General features: G+C 36.6%; 2 protein-coding genes across 2 annotated transcripts; both read right to left on the reverse strand.

Moving 5' to 3' along the window:
- On the reverse strand, positions 1,333-5,841 carry LOC109845030 (protein disulfide-isomerase-like). The gene is given in 8 exon segments (XM_020414220.1): positions 1,333-1,431; positions 1,503-1,557; positions 3,276-3,390; positions 3,487-3,606; positions 3,692-3,829; positions 4,716-4,841; positions 5,039-5,227; positions 5,329-5,841. Coding segments are annotated over 7 exon segments (1,143 nt in total). The 5' UTR covers positions 5,737-5,841; the 3' UTR covers positions 1,333-1,431; positions 1,503-1,510.
- LOC109845032 (protein ALP1-like) lies at positions 8,907-16,854 on the reverse strand. The gene is made up of 4 exons (XM_020414223.1): positions 16,813-16,854; positions 9,702-9,766; positions 9,504-9,664; positions 8,907-9,411 (listed from the first exon to the last, which is right to left on the reverse strand). The coding sequence occupies exons 1-4, from the start codon at positions 16,852-16,854 to the stop codon at positions 9,131-9,133; spliced, it is 549 nt and encodes a 182-aa protein (XP_020269812.1). The 3' UTR covers positions 8,907-9,130.

A 16,886-nucleotide genomic window follows, 5' to 3' on the forward strand; every position in this document is an offset into this window, starting at 1 on the left:
GTCGGCAAAAGCATGCTGAATTTTTCCATATGCGAAACGGCGTCGGGAAATCTTGCACTTTTGGCGACGTACTTAACGTCGGCAAAGGGCAATGCGTCGGCAAAAATACACTTTTAGCGACGCGGAAAGGAGCGTCGCTAAAAAGCTTATCTTTGGCGACGCATAATTTGCGTCGGCAAAAGTGTAGCTTTTAGCGACGCTGTATTTTGCGTCGCTAAAAGCTACACTTTTAAAGGGCAATGCGTCGGCAAAAATACACTTTTAGCGACGCGGAAAGGAGCGTCGCTAAAAAGCTTATCTTTGGCGACGCATAATTTGCGTCGGCAAAAGTGTAGCTTTTAGCGACGCTGTATTTTGCGTCGCTAAAAGCTACACTTTTGCCGACGCAAATCATGCGTCGCCAAAGATAAGCTTTTTAGCGACGCTCCATTCCGCGTCGCTAAAAGTGTATTTTTGCCGATGCAAGATTGCGTCGCTAAAAGATATTACTTTTACCGATGCTTATCGACACTAATTTGCATCACCAAAAATAATATATTTTCTGTCAAATACAAGCCTACACTGAATCTGAACATCCACAAAAAATTTGATCTCATTCACATCAAACATAAAAGTCTATTTTTCTATTTCCCTTGAAGCGCTAAAGCGTTAATTTACAAACTCCTCTTGCATAAACCAGGTACTAAGTCTCATCAAAAACAGATTACATCAACAAAACTAGAAACAACAATATGCAAATTTGTATCATTAATTACAAACACTTCCTCTGCTACAGTGAATTTTGATATGCACAAAATGGCCATTTTCCAGCAAGAAGACGAAGACTTGCTACATGTGATTTCCGAAACGTAAACCATTTCACAAAGAAAGGCAAACGCAGCTTTTCCGGGTAGCGAGACCACACATGGACATGTACAGCAAAGCCAATAACAGCAACACAGTCTCCGCGGAAGCATTTCCCCGCGTCTAGGGCCAATTAGGAAACAAATCAAAACAACAACATTCCAGAGAAATGTACCTGAATAGAGAATAATTCTACATAACCCAGAGTGTAATGATTCTCCTCACCAAAGCTGAGCAAACATGCTAGCTCTGTGCAACATTAGCTGAATTCCATGATACTGGCACAGATCCCGAGAAGACAAGAAGGAGGCATGCCCTTTTGAATGGAAACTAATAAGACCGACATAGAATATAAAAGCAGGCATAGAACGAGCTTCGTGATTCACGTTGAAAGTAACTTATTTAAAAGAAAATCATTTGAGCATAAAGGCCTGGAAGGTGACAGGTTTAAATATAAAAGATCAAGAAACCTTTCAAGTAAAGCAGCTAATTTATTACTTCAGTATTATGTAAAGAAATATCATGTTTCATGTACGAAGTAAAGGGTACAAAACCTGTGGATGAGAAAGAACGAGTTTCAACAAGTGGCTGCATCAAAGAAGTAACATTAGCACTTGGCCAGTAATAAAAGAGGAACTTGTAAACATTTCTCAGCTGACCTTGAAAGCTAAAGAACTCCCATGTGTGCCAGTAACTGGCGATGATTGTAGAGACCTGCAAACCGAAGTATTTTACTAGACCAGTACTTGAAAGATAGCAACGCGTACTTCTGAAAACTTTAACTTAAAGCTGATATGTACATTTATGATGTCAATCGCAAAAGAAAATGAGAGAGACAAGAAGGGAAAGAATATCTTATGCAGAAAGCAGAAGCCAGCTTAATGCAGCAACTGATGCTTCAACCTTATGTTTAGCCTCGGCTGGCACCACAGAATGCGTGTATACCTATAAATCTTGTCATGGTGAGAATTACCATATGACTTCGTCCCAGCCATCAACATCCTCTTAATGATCCAATCTTCTATACAAAAAGTTTAGGCAAGAGGAGGAACAAGCTGCAGCATATATCGATCGATATTGACTTTTCTTCAAAATGGTAGTCAGTCTGATCTTATTCAACCAAGTCTAAGCATGATTTAAAATTGTGCCCACTTTTTTGCAAACTGATAAATCCAAATGGTAACATTTCATTATGAAAATGAGATTGGGAGTATTCTGCCAATTCTGAATTACGAACATTTCATTATGAAAATGAGATTGGGAGTATTCTGCCAATTCTTAATTACGAATCATTGATCTTGTGGGGAAGAAAAAAAAAAGAAACACTGCTTATTTGTATCAGCACCAAGATAGAGTACGCATCCACAGTTTTTGTTGAGTTGTAAAGCTTTGGCATCTCTAAGCATCCATATTCCCATGGCTACGCCACTTTTAAGTAATAATATCTATGGTACAACCACAAGATTTCTCAAAACTTTTGTATTTTATTATGAATGAAACATTTTAAAATTGATGGCTACTCTATATACTGAATAACTTTATATTACTAGCTTGGTTAAACTTGCAAATTTATGCTCCAAGTCGCAAATCACCAACTGTTCCGTTGCCTATAAAACCCTCCAAGCCGATTCACATATCATGCATGTCAGCGACAAGCCTAAAATGAGTAGGATGAATGTACGATTGATGCAGTCTTAAAAGAACCACTAGGTATGTGCTACTTGTTAACATAACAGAGGAGATAGTTGTTAATAGAACTGAATATAAGAATAGGATTCATGTAGCCGACTGCAAAAAAAAATTGACAAAAGGCTTTATTGTTGTCACTGTTATTGTTATTTGCCGTAGTCGTGATTGCGTGCTACTCTATTTACCTTGCAAATAATAAAGTCTGAATTCAACTCACACTGAAACCAACCCAAACGTTAGCTTTGAACGATTAAGCTATTAATTCCAGTGTTGATGGAGATGTCTGATTCTGAGATACATCAACAAATAATTGAATTGCCATTCTACTATTTATACATTTTGAAAAATAGAACTAAGGAAAAAATACATCAACAAATAATTGAATTGCCATTCTACTATTTATACATTTTGAAAAATAGAACTAAGGAAAAATAGAACTATCAACGTAAGAAAAAAGAGAGAGAATAAGAAAAGGAGGGTGTATGTAAATATCATCAGAACACGTCATGTATTCTTCTTGTCTGCCCATATAAAATACCTTGATATATGTAAAAAATAGCATATCAAGAAGCAACACAATAGACATTTCAAAGGAGATTTAAATCGACAATTGTCACACAATTATTTTATTTTATTTTATTTTATTTGAAGAATTCACTGTCAAAGGAACAGCAGAGACTGATGGATCCACATGAGTAATATATATAAAAGACATAAGCAAACAAATGAAAAGAGAAACAAACCATTTTTCCCAGAGTTAACCACATCATGCAGATTGTCAGCAACCACCACCTTGACAGGTTCATTATTAACCTCAGGAATTGCTTCAGATTTTCTGAACGGTTTCAAGTGGCCCTCCTGGACAAATATATCATGTCAGAAGACCAGAAACAGATTCCTTATATAACAAGTAATAGCACAGAAACATTTATTTGAAGATAGGACTTAAGATACCTGGTAATCATTCAACCAAGTGACAATCTGCTCTGGTTCCACAGTTGGTTTAAAATATTTTGTCCCATCATGTTCTTGTATGAGGACAAGAGGCGCGTCATCTTCTTTAAGGCCGAAATACTGTTTGCACATTAATAAAGCTTATAAGGACAATCTAACTGAATGTTAGGATGTAGGTAAGTCAAAATGAGAACAGGGAGAATACCTGGAAAGCACCTTGACTGGCATCAAGATCACCAATCAGAAAGCTTATGCCTTTTCCTTTGAAGGCCGAGGCAACTTCGTGGTACTTAGACTTCAGGGCATCAAATTGCTCACTGCTGAAGTTCACAAATAGCATAGCCTATGCATCACAAGATGAAAGTAAATAAGAACATGAAAAGGAAGTATCAATTGTTCAGATTGCAATCCAAAATCATTCTATCAAAATGACACTAATTTTTAATTGTTCAGGAGAGAGCTACTATGCAATGGGGTGCAATGATATTCCATGTGACCTACGAGAAATGAGGTTTGGTAGTTCAAGTTATCAGGTCTCAAGTACAGGAGGACTCATATGAAATGATATAAACCTGTAGTTGCATTTAGTTCCTAAATATAAGGAAAGCCAGTAATAAATATTGATGCCCGAAATGATTAGGTTTCAGCATGAACAAGTAGTCTAAAGAAACTTCCGGCTATAAATAATATCAAGAGCTTCTTCAAGATATTGTGATCAGATGAATGAGTTGAATACTGATACTGATTGAATATTAACAATAAGTGTACTGGATAAAGACTAAAATCTGAGAACTTAGCAATTTCATAGCCAATAACTCTTCAGACTGAAAATGTTGTTTGCATAGTGAAAGAGGATAACCCCTTCACTAATGTAATTCAACAACAATATTTTTGCACTGAAATCTTAGTGGGAAATGTATTATAAATGCATCTTGTGGCTAATTTGTCAGTAAGGACACAGTCCCATCAATTTGCAGGCATGTCAGCAGCACACGGAAAAGATTATTATGAAATTATAAAAAAAACACTTGAGGAAACATGATTTCATGTCACATGCAAGGACATGGAAAAGAGAGAATGGTAAACATGTTTTCCATGTCAATTTCCAAATATGCGATGTTGTACATGGACTCTGTAACAGATATTACATAGACACGAAAGGAAAACAGTGATATTGTTTAGCAATTCCGCTTGTGCGGAGAGGAGAGAAGGGGAAAATCAATTCTTACTTTGGAATTGTCGCTGTTGAAGAATTTAATGACAAAAGGGTGGTTGGCGGGATCCTTGTTAAAAGTTGTGACAATAGGCACACTACCAACTTCAATGAAGTTTTCTAATGCTTCCACATTAAAATCCTGCACAAAAGGGGGAAAACATAATGGATCCACTACTTAGACTATGAATCAAAAGAGAAGAATCACGTCCCCAGTATATAGACACATCTGCTTGCTGTAGATGCCAATACATGTTTTTTTGTAGAAATTTGCAAAGCATATGTATCTGCCAATTTGTAAACAGGAATGGAGTATTGAAACAGGTATGTTAGTAGTACCTGAGAATCAACAGAAAGTTCATCAAAGGGCTTGAGTAATCTAACTACGGGTCCCTTAACAGATGAATCCCCGTGAGGAAGGAGCTTAGCATCCGATAAATGGATGAACTCATATTCAGAACGCAATTTATCTGCAACTGACATGAAGTTCTCAAACTCCTGACCAGAAAATTCAGGGAAAATCCCCACCTACAATAACAGTTAACAGGATTTGAGAGCTTGCAACGAGCTATTGAGAAAATCAGAGAAAAAATACTGAGAAAGGAAGGAAGCACAAATTGAGAACTTACAATAATAACTTTCTTATCATTGATGAGGTTTGCAACATCATCCGAGGATTTGACCTCAGCAGAAGCAGGACCAACTTGCTTCTTCAAGTATTCAACTATGCCATCAGCATCCCTAGAACCTTTGTACTCTTGGATATTCTTTCCCTCATCCCCCAAAAACACAATCAAGCGATCACGACCCCAAATCAAACATCAAAGAATAAGAAATTACCAAGGAGCGTAGAATTCGACGACGACGAAGGGATGCTTAGCGATCGCCTCGTCGAAGTTCGACGCGTCGAGCGTGAGAACCGACGAATCCTCCTGCTTAGCTTCGGTCCCCTCCTCCACCCTAACTGAAGAAACCGAAGAAAAAACGAATAAAGCGAGAAAAATCGAAGAGATCCAAACCCTAGATTTGACCGCCATTAGAGCGGGGTAGAGCGAGCGAGAGGGTTTTTTAGCTCTTCGTGAAAATAAATGGGGGGAATTTTCCCTCCTTTGTACGAGTGGGGAAATTTTCGGGGGGAGGGGGTGGGGGGTTGGCGACGCTGATAAACAAAGAAGCGTCGTAAAAAATGTAAGCTTTAGCGACGCCGAGGAAGAACGTTGGGAAAAGAACACTTTTAGCGACGTTAGCTTAATATGTCGCGATAAATGCATACTATTAGCGACGCTAATACTAAAACGTCGCTAAAAAACTATACTTTTGCCGACGAAAATGAAAAAACGTCGGGAAATCCATAACTTTTACCGACGTTAAGTTAAAACGTCGCTAAAAATATACACTTTTAGCGACGCTAATTATAAACGTCGGGAAATATATATTTTTTGCCGACGCTAGCTAAAAGCGTCGGGAAAAACATAATTTTTGGCGACGTTTTTAACCATGCGTCGGGAATAAGCGTCGGGAAAAGTGCAATTTGTTGTAGTGTAAGTTCAAAATACATTCGATCCAGTTTATTGTGTTGATTAAGTATATGATGAGATGGTATGATCAATGGATTAATAATCCTGTTGGAGGTCATTTACATGAGCTAGGATAAGTAACATTGAATATTTGTGTGAAACAAAACAGCAACTTCCTGAACATAAATGTTCTTTACATTTTCACACCCACTAGTGTGTATATATCCATGTTGGTATGATCAATGGATTAATAATCCTGTTGGAGGTCATTTACATGAGCTAGGATAAGTAACATTGAATATTTGTGTGAAACAAAACAGCAACTTCCTGAACATAAATGTTCTTTATATTTTCACACCCACTAGTGTGTACAATGTTACATTAAACGCTAGGCGCTTCTAAGCGTCGGACTTGGCGCCTAACGCTTAGTCGCCTAGGCAGGCGCCTAAGCGGTTTCTGGGCGTTTTTTTCTTTCTCATTTAAGTGGTGATCAATGAGGTCTTGCTGAAGGTCGAAGGAGGTAGTGGAGATGTTCATATTTGGAGGTTAATGGAGTTTGGAGGACGTGTAGGCTACGACACATAAAATCACAATCAAGGCCTACAGGGTGTAATCTACGTAAGCAGACAATGCTCCCTAAACGCTCGTAAAATCTAGGTGGGCAGCCTAAATACCGCCTAGGCGCTAGGCGCTAGTTAGGCGGCCTAGGTACCGCCTAGGTCTAGGCGTACGCCTAAGCGGACTAGGCGGAGGTTTTTTAAAACAGTGAGTGTGTATATATCCATGTTCCTCTGTGTGTGCGCGCGCATGCACGTGTGGTTTTCCAGCATTCTAATTGATGGTTGTGTGTTTTAAATGCTAAGCACTTTCAGTGGCTGCAATGCAAGTGTACACATTGAAATCTACTAAATATAAACCTGATAGCAAGTGATTTTTGGGAACGCAGTTCTACGAACAGACTGTTTGAGGTAACAGTTCCCATGATTGTTATCCCTGGCAAATGTAAAGGCAGATAGCAAGAATTTTATATGACAAATCTTGTATGTGTCCGATAAGGTAAATATCATTGACATCAAGCTAAACACTTATTACTACAGTCTAAGCTCAGACACGATAATTTCAATTACTTTCACAAAAATACATCAGTTAGAACCTGCTGTTTTCAAAGATGTGATCTCAACACCAAAAACCTTGATGACAATGCTAAAATCAGAGATAATAAGAAATCTAACATGGAACAAAAACTACAATGCGGTGAACGGAGATATCGAAAAAGAAAATGAGGCATGAACAAGGGAACAGAATCAACAGATGCAGCAGCAATAGAGGACTTCATGTGTGCTATTGATGCCACTCCCACTAATGACAGCAACTAAATGACATGACACCATACTATGAAAAGATGTGAGTGAGCCTGACCTCCCTGCCATTATTGAGCTTGGGGAGCTTTCTTTGGATACCAAGGGCATGCTGAGAGAATAAATCATGAGGATGAATATATTTTTGGTGGGTCAAGCTTATCTTGTTCCCTACTTATTGTAGCATTTGGCATAGGATGACACACATGATTATTACTTGGGCACCATGACAAAGAAGTTGCTTCAATCCCTTTCGTTATAAAACTACAAATCTATAACTCCAACTGAAAACTAATAATAGTTGAGCGATAATGATCTCAATGACCATGTTCATGCATATAACTTCAATTTTTGCATCACAATTCACAATATATAAGTTTATCTATTTAAAAAAACACATGTATAGTTAACAGCTAGTTACCTTCAAGAAAGACAATATTTATCTTCATAATTATGCACAAAAAGAATTATGCCGTGCCCTTTTAACTAATGCTAATTATCTCACAGACCACTTTAATCGTATGTGAATATCAACAACACGTTTATTTAAGTCCAGCAATCAAACACACAAATGTTCAGACAACAATACATATAAGTCCAGAGGTTTAAAATATAATTTCTATACAAGATTCAATAATGTCCAAACACATTGCAACCTGACTAATTCCAGATCAAGTTCTACTATATATTTGCACATAAATGAGCTACAATTGAACAAAATACAAGGAGAAGATTCCAGATCAAGTTCTACTATATATTTGCACATAAATGAGCTACAATTGAACAAAATACAAGGAGAAGTAAGCATAATGGATCAGTCAGCTAGTACCAAGGGCAAAGTCTAAACAATTTAGACAAAATTAATAAATGACTATTTATTCAACATACCTTTATGTAATCTTCCCAAACTTTTGGCTCCGCATCCATCATCCTCGTCACTCGATTAATTGCAAATCCACTAGAAGAATTCTGCATGTCTTGAAATGCCCCCATATCTTTTTTCAGTGTCTTCAATTGGTTTTTAATATGATCCACTTCAACCTTTATTCCACATTTAGCGTACAACTCCGCACATGTTGCTTGATAAGCATGATATGAGAAACTTCGATCGGGCTTTTCCCTTTGTGCACTTGTTCTCTCAATGTTTTAGTTAAGCAAATATCCATCTTCTCTGTCTATACAATATTTTCCTTTGAACTTGATTGACTTCCAAGTTGTGAATCCATCTGAGCTGCCTATTTGTTAATATGCATCATTACTTAAAAGATTAGAATTTGATCAACTAGATACAAAGTATGGAGAGAATACCCATTTAAATGCAACTGAACAAAATATAGTGAAAACACAAGAGCAAATAAAGCACATTTAATTTTTATTTGAAGAATGAAAATATTTCTAATAATCTCTCCACATATCATCGGCTATTTGTTGCCTTAGAATCTCTCTTCGTCTATACTCTTCGTTATCATTTACAGGAGCTTCTTCAACATCTATCATCTCGTTCAAAACTTCCTAATCAACTTGTTCAAGAAGTCCCTTGTCAGGATCAACACCCATTAAAAATTATGTAGGATAGTACATGCATAAATGATATCTTTTTGTGTTTCAGTTGGGTAATGAGGTTCTGTTCCACTACCCAAGATTGGAAACCGCTTCTTCAAGACTCCAAAAGCACGCTCAATTGCATTTCGTAGTGAAGAGTGACGATGGTTATACACTTCACGAGGACTTTCAGGTTGTCTTGTTGAATATTCCTTGAGGTGATAACGCGTGCTCCTAAATGGTGTAAGGAATCCCGACTTCAGCATAAAACCACCATCAACCAAATAATATTTTTCTAAAATTGAACAAAATTTTAACAGTTAAAATTTGTTTATATAAACAAGGTCTTATCTGATCTTGAAAATGATTGGACATAAGAGTTGTCACCTTGAGGAACAAATATTTTATCTTGTCGTATTAATGCATTGTTCAACACCCGCAAATCTGATGCAGACCCTTCCCAACCAGCTAGAACATATGTGAATTTCAAGTCAAAGGTGAAAACGGCAAGCACATTTTGAGTTGGAAATTCTTTTCGGCCTCGATACCTTCTTGTATCTTCTTTTGCCACTTCGGCCTCGATACCTTCTTGTATCTTCTTTTGCCACTTTCACTCGAAAATGAGATCCATCAATTGCGCCAATACAATTCTATAATAGATTAACAACCACTTTCACTCGAAAATGAGATCCATCAATTGCGCCAATACAATTCTATAATAGATTAACAAAGTGATTTAGCAACTTGACTATTATTATTATAATGTAATATTTATTACAAAAATTTTATATTTTACCTTGAAATAAGGCCAAAATCTATGATTTGACTGAATTTCTAGTGGAACTTCGAAGCCATCTGGTTGTTTAATAAATTGATCCTCAAGAGTAATGCCTCTAATAATTTGTGAAAGTGTCGGTTAACAGTCTCACCCGAATGCATAAAATAGAACTTCACTACTCAGTTCTTCTAGTTATGAGAAAGAATTTGAGGGAACTTAGCAACTTGTTCCTCTACAAAACTGCATCTATCATCATAAAGACGTCCCGTCTCCCTAAGCAACTGACACAGTCTAGCAAAAGCATTAACTCTCATACGTAGTTGATCACGATAATCATCACTTTGTTGAGTAAGTTGCTCCATAAGTTCTTATGTTCATCTTTTTGAGCTAAGATTGATCTATCTATATACTCCACTTTTGGATATTAGTTGTCATAATAGCACCTGAATATGCAGCCACAATCCTTGCTAAACATTTTATTTTTTTTCCTTTGTATAACCCATTCATCATCTTCTTTTGTCTACAAATTCAAACACTTTCTATAGTGAGCACGTCCCAATCATAACCAACAACCCTCCCAATTCAACAAGCCATGTATATTAGAAGAAGCATTAGTAGAACCTCTTGCAGTCAGTTGGAACCCTATTTCAAGTAGATATTTTGTGTGTAGATATTTTGTGTGCAAGCATATATCAGGAAGGATTTGGAGACTGGTTTACACAAGTTCATTTTGCCAGGCCAAGCTCAATCTATAGCTGTGAACAATAGTCAAGACATGTATGAACAACTAATATATAATAATAGTCTTATCAAATAAAAATGGTGGAAGTTAAAGAAAGTAATTAATGGAATCAAGTATTATGGCTTGAAGATATTACAGTTCATATGTTTTCTGAAAATCTTGCTCCGGTTGCTTGAAAAAAAAAATACAGTTCATACATGTCTTATCAAATAAAGATACTAAGTAGTTGACATTTATATAGTTATCAAATTCCTTGATCAGTCAAATACAAATACAAATACATCACCAGATTCTATATTGCATTGTAACTCGACACAATGTTTCTCACCCTAGCTATGCAAACAATACAAAATTTACCCGTGATAACAAAAACCAACTGATTGAGTAAGCACCGGTTCCAATGGGTAAACCTAACTACCAAATTCATCGATTGTAATCAAAGGCTCAAAATCCTTATTTCGAAATCCTTATTTCTCCGAGATGATCACATATGCCGCAAGCAAGTCAATTGCCGCCTCCGGGTTATAATTCTTTGAGGACCACTCTTTTACAACGTAAGAAGGCTCACGTAGAGAGGTTGTTGGAGCCCATCAGGGGTACATGGAAGCAGAATGGGGGCTCTATTTGTAGTGATGGCTGGGCAGATGCACAAAGGAGGCCACTGATAAATTTCATTGCGGTCTCAAACAACGGGCCAATGTTCTTGCACTGCGTGAATGCCCAGGGAGAGCAGAAGAATAAATATTTCATTACAGAGAAGCTTAAAGCTTGCATTAGAGAGGTGGGGCCTCAAAATGTGATACAAATCATTACTGATAATGCTTCGACATGCAAGGCCGCAGGGGCAATTGTGGAGTGCAAATTTCCACACATCTTCCGGACTCCATGTGTTGTTCACACCCTCAATCTTGCCCTTAAGAATATTTGTACTGCGAAAATTACAGAGGCTAATGCAATTCCTTATGCAGAGGTATATGATGATGCTTTGATGATTAAGAACTTCATCATGAATCACTCAATGAGGCTGGCTATGTTCAATGAGTATTCGAAGATGAAGCTTCTTTCAATTGCTGATACTCGATTTGCTTCATGGATCATCATGCTAAAGAGGTTCACGATGATCAAGAGAAGCCTCCAAGATATGATTCTTAGCGACCGTTGGAGCTCGTACAGAGATGATGATGTGGGAAAAGCACAGTTTGTTAAGGAGAAAATGCTTGATGATTTGTTGTGGAATAGGGTGGATTATATTATTGCTTTCACTGCTCCTATATATGATATGATTCGGCTCACCGATACCAACAAGCCCAGTCTTCATTTGGTATATGATATGTAGGATACAATGATTGAGAAGGTGAAGGTTGTTATTTATAGACATGAGAGCAAAAGAGAAAATGATCCCTCCTCATTTTATGATGTCGTACACAAGATCTTGGAGGATAGATGGAATAAGAGCAACACGCCACTTCAGTGCTTGGCGCACTCTTTGAATCCAAGGTAATAATTTAGATTATGTTATCAATTCATTATTTTTGATGTGAGTATTTTTATTAATAATGTCTAATTCAATGTTAAACTTTAATAGATATTATCACGAGACATGGCTCAATAAGAATATCCATCGGCAAGCACCCCATCAGGATGAGGAGATCTCTTCCGAAAGGTCCAAGTGTTTGAGGAGATATTATCGTAATGCCGATGAACGGAGGACAGTTAACTTGGAATTTGCTAGATTCTCGACTGCTCTTGACACTTTTAGGGATCCAGATTCTCTTACCGATAGAGGATTGATGGATTCAAAATCATGATGGGCGCTCTATGGATCCTCAACTCCAAATCTTCAAGCGTTGGCCTTAAAGCTTCTAGGCCAACCCTGCTCATCCTCTTGTTGCGAAAGGAATTGGAGTACATACTCATTCATTCACTCTTTGAAGAGGAACAAGATGACACCGTTAAGGGCAGAAGATCTTGTGTATGTGCATAGCAATCTTCGTTTGCTTTATCGATCATCCCAAGAATATCAAGGAGAATCGCAGCTGTGAGATATTGGTGGAGATGCATTCGACTCATTTCAGGGTGCCGGTATTCTTGATGTTGCCACCTTATCTCTTGATGAACCCACCATGGAGGCTGTATTGTTTGCTGATGATGAAGGCAATGAAGAAGTCATCGAACTAGCTTTCACTTCATCTTGATGTATTTTTTGTTTACAAACTTGTTATTTTATGATAGAATGAGTATGTACTCCAATTCCTTTTTGTTTACAAACTTGTTATTTTGTGATAGAATGAGTATGTACTCCAATTCCTTTTTGTTTAAAACTTGTTATTTTGTGATAGAATGAGTATGTACTCCAATTCCTTTTTGTTTACAAATTTGTTATTTTGTGATACATTCATAATTTAGATTGTTAGTTGAATTTTATATAATTTTCTATACATAATAATAATTTGAAAAAAAAATTCCTCGCCATATTCCCGTATCCTATTTTTTTGGATTTTGCCGTATCCTGTATCTGTGTCCGTGTCGTATCCGTGTCTCGTATCCGTATCCGTGCATCATAGCACGTATATGCATATGTATATAGGCATATATATCACATAGCTAACCCATACGATAACACTCATCTAGCGCATATACACTATGCTAATGTGCCCTACAAAGCTTCTAACATCGAAACTTAGGTTCTGATACCATCTTACTGTCACGCCCAGATAGCGCAGTGAAAATTCATAAACACGGGTTACGCAACAGCGACCCATGCACAAGACAAGTCTTATGCATGAGTCAAGCCTGGTACTTCATATCACATAGTTTATCACAAAATATTTATAAACCTGCTGATGATAGAAGTTCAGAGTAACTATATATGTATATAATCAGTACTTATAACCCACAAGCTCACCGTTATAAGCATTTTACAAAATAAAGCACACTGTTGACTGTATGTGACGTCAAAAAAAGAGGCTCTTCATATAACGCCTTTTAGCCAAAAGTTCCAACCAAAAGTTCGGATAATATAAAGCTACACCGAATCTGAAAAAAATAAAAACGTCGAGGTGAGCTAGAGCTCAGTGAGAACATTTCCCACTAGAGTTCCTAGATAGCTAACAAAATAATAATAAGAATAGTTCCCAGAAATAATAAATTATAAGTTTTGCATCAGAAATTCAAAAATAGCAAAATACGATCCAAATATCATAATATTGTCGTCTTTAAGAAAGAATGCAACAATTATATTTTCTTTCTTATGTGCAACTGAATATACTGTGACATTTTCTAGAATCAAACCCTTTTTAAATCAAGGTAAACATTAAGAAAGAAAAGAACTATTAATTTGTACAAAACCAGAGGATTATTATTTTCTCAATTTCAGTCAATTGTCAGAATCTTAATTCTCGATGAGTTATTCATGAATGTAAAAATCACCTCATAGGTCACACTAAGGCTACGAATTATAGCCCAATAACATGAGAATGTGTAAAACGCATCACATAACAGATAATTTTTGGGAATCAAATGCACCTAACACTATCATAAGTTACTGGCCAAATACAGAGGGGCCAGAACAAACTTCAGAAGGGCTAATACAAAATGACCAATATAGAAGGGCCAAATAAAGGTGCATTCACCATATGACAGGCAGAATCACTCCATAGTGGACTTTTTGAGGGTTTGAAAACATCGAGAATCACTTATCAAATGAGTAATATCTTGTGTATCAGAATTTACAGAAATTTTTAAATGAAGTGGATAAGGTAAAACTCCTCATCCCAGTTAAAACAGTTTACAGATTTTTCACTTTTCTTTATTTTTATCGGATACTAAATCACAGAAAATCTTTAAATCCGTTAAACTGTTGAAATACGTTCAAAATATTTCATCAAAAACTTTCAGATAAAGCAATACCCACAATTATTTGAAACTGCATGAGAGCCAAATTCACTTTTTATATTTTACATAAAATCAAATTTGCTTTTCATATCTTGTACGAGGCTAACATCATATTATAGGATAAACCACAACAGAAATAGATGAAATCACATTTAACTTTCATATACACGAAAAATAATAGACTATTTATTTTTCGAGCATAAGATTATTCAAACATAGTACTATGTACTCATGCAATTATATATCGTAAAAATACTAGTGAGAAATGAACTCACCTCTAGTGGACACGACTTCCCCAAAATATTACTCCCTTGGATATCAACCAGAACATATAATATAAGATATAAGACTAATTATTAATTCAAGAAAAACATATATTACAGGTAATTAATTCATTCATCTAGAGCCAACTAAATTCAAATATAATTAATAATAATTAAAATCTATAAATAGGTTCCTTGTAGGTTTCTTTTCTAATCTTAACAATTTACCCAGCTTAATCACTAACTTAGAATTTTGTGGGTCTGGTTGCAGTTTACTAAACAACAGGGTCCTCATGAATATTTTCATTCCTCTTTATCTTTTGGACCATACACAAACTAATAATCTTTCAGGGTCTCAAACAATTTGGTTATTTAATTAATTTTGTCCTATTTTTCTCTCATCTATCCTTTCTTCTTCCCGTTTCCTCCTCATTTTCATTTCATTTTTTTCTCGGTTCTCTCTTTTTCGCGGCCAGTCGGCGCGCTTGCCAGGTTGTTCGTTGAAGCGGCCTCCCGAGGCCGACCTCGCCATCGTTAGGGGTCGAGACAGCCAACTCGGCCGGACGGCCAAGTACGTATTAAAGAAAAATCGTACCTTGCTATGAGTTGTTGGATTAACTACTCACCTTCTCCCCTCTCTTCCGTATTTTCTTCTCAATTACGCCTCACTGTTTATTATAGTAGCATGGGTTCAAGTTGGATGAGAATCGGAGCTTGAGAGGAGTGTGCAAGGATACAGTTTTAGATTTTTTTTTCTTCTCTTTTTTTCCTATCTTTTATACCCATGTTAAGGCGGTGCCAACCCTTGCTCAAATGGCAAGAGGCCACCGGTTCTCTGATGTGGCGATAGGGAGATTAGGGAATGAAAAACTTTTGCACAACACCCACCCCCCACAAACTTTTTGATTTGCATATATTATTTTATCTCAAGAGAAGGGAAATTTATTATTTGTTAAGGGATACTACACCTTCCTTCCTCTACCGCACGAATAGGGGGGCTCTCCTTGTTTTTCTCCTTCCCTCTCCCACTCTACCCTCCTAAGAAAACTCCCAACCAAGGTTAAAATTATGTTTCTCTTCCTCTTCCCCTCCCTACCCTCCATCCAAACTGGCCATTAATGAATTTCAGATTGGTGGTGCTGAGACTAGCAACCTTGACGAAGGTTTTTGAGGTTTCATGGTTGGCTTTACAGACGCGCACAGAGTAACAACATATTAATACAATCCAACAAGTATTCCACCTATACAAGTGGACTTAAACATGATTTTAAGATTTGTCTCTTTAAGCGTACTAATATTGGGAAATTTTAGTTATGTAGGTGCAAAATTAGTTACTGTATCCACAGGCATTTTTTCATAGTGAAGATTCTGAATAAATCTCCATACATAATGTCATAACTCATGAACCATACTCGATTTAAGTTGCTTTTGGCAACAAAGCCATAAGTATTAGAGCAGTTTTGACTAAGCTCGAGTGTTGAACTAGTGGAACAAGTTTCCAAATTTAGGATCCGACATGCAAGATAAGAACATGAATCTTAAGCTAGAATAAGGTCCCAAATAAGGATCTAAAATGCAAGACAACAGCACCAATCTGACACTAATTCGAAAAACACCATTTCACACTAGCAGAAAATTTGTCTATTGCAAATAGAAATATAACATAAGTAGGATTATACTTAAAAATGAACTTCATTTTAGTAGTCAAATAAAAATAAATGTGCATAATTATGCTCGAGAACATGTACCTACATATATATTAGTAAAAGGAACGGAAAGAAATCCTTGTTCATGGGTGCATCGGCAAACAGTCTCAAAATAACAAATGACATGTATTAAGTTAATACTATGCTCATTACGCCAGTAAAAAGAAATAGAATCCATCTGGGGACTTGGTTCGCCTTTTAAGAGAAGAACATAAGGAGATCTTTTAATTATCTTCTTTCCGGGCCCTACTTTCAGAGCGTATTAAACATAAAAGCAAGCATAAAATGTTCAAAAAGAATTTATTACACTTACCGAAAGGATAATCCGGAGAAGGATTTTCAAGCATAACAGCATCTGTTAATTTTTTTAAAATGGCAAGCTTTTAT

Source organism: Asparagus officinalis, chromosome 6 (assembly GCF_001876935.1).
Source record: "Asparagus officinalis chromosome 6, Aspof.V1, whole genome shotgun sequence".
NCBI classification, from domain to species: domain Eukaryota; kingdom Viridiplantae; phylum Streptophyta; class Magnoliopsida; order Asparagales; family Asparagaceae; genus Asparagus; species Asparagus officinalis.

What these genes read in the sequence shown, in the direction of transcription:
- LOC109845032 (XM_020414223.1), bottom strand. Translation starts at nt 16,854, where the DNA reads ATGCTGTTATGCTTGAAAATCCTTCTCCGGATTATCCTTTCG. An exon ending in TTCTCCGGATTATCCTTTCG is followed by an intron (nt 9,767 to 16,812) that starts GTAAGTGTAATA and finishes AATCTATTATAG; the next exon opens with AATTGTATTGGCGCAATTGA. An exon ending in GCAAAAGAAGATACAAGAAG is followed by an intron (nt 9,665 to 9,701) that starts GTATCGAGGCCG and finishes AGATACAAGAAG; the next exon opens with GTATCGAGGCCGAAAAGAAT.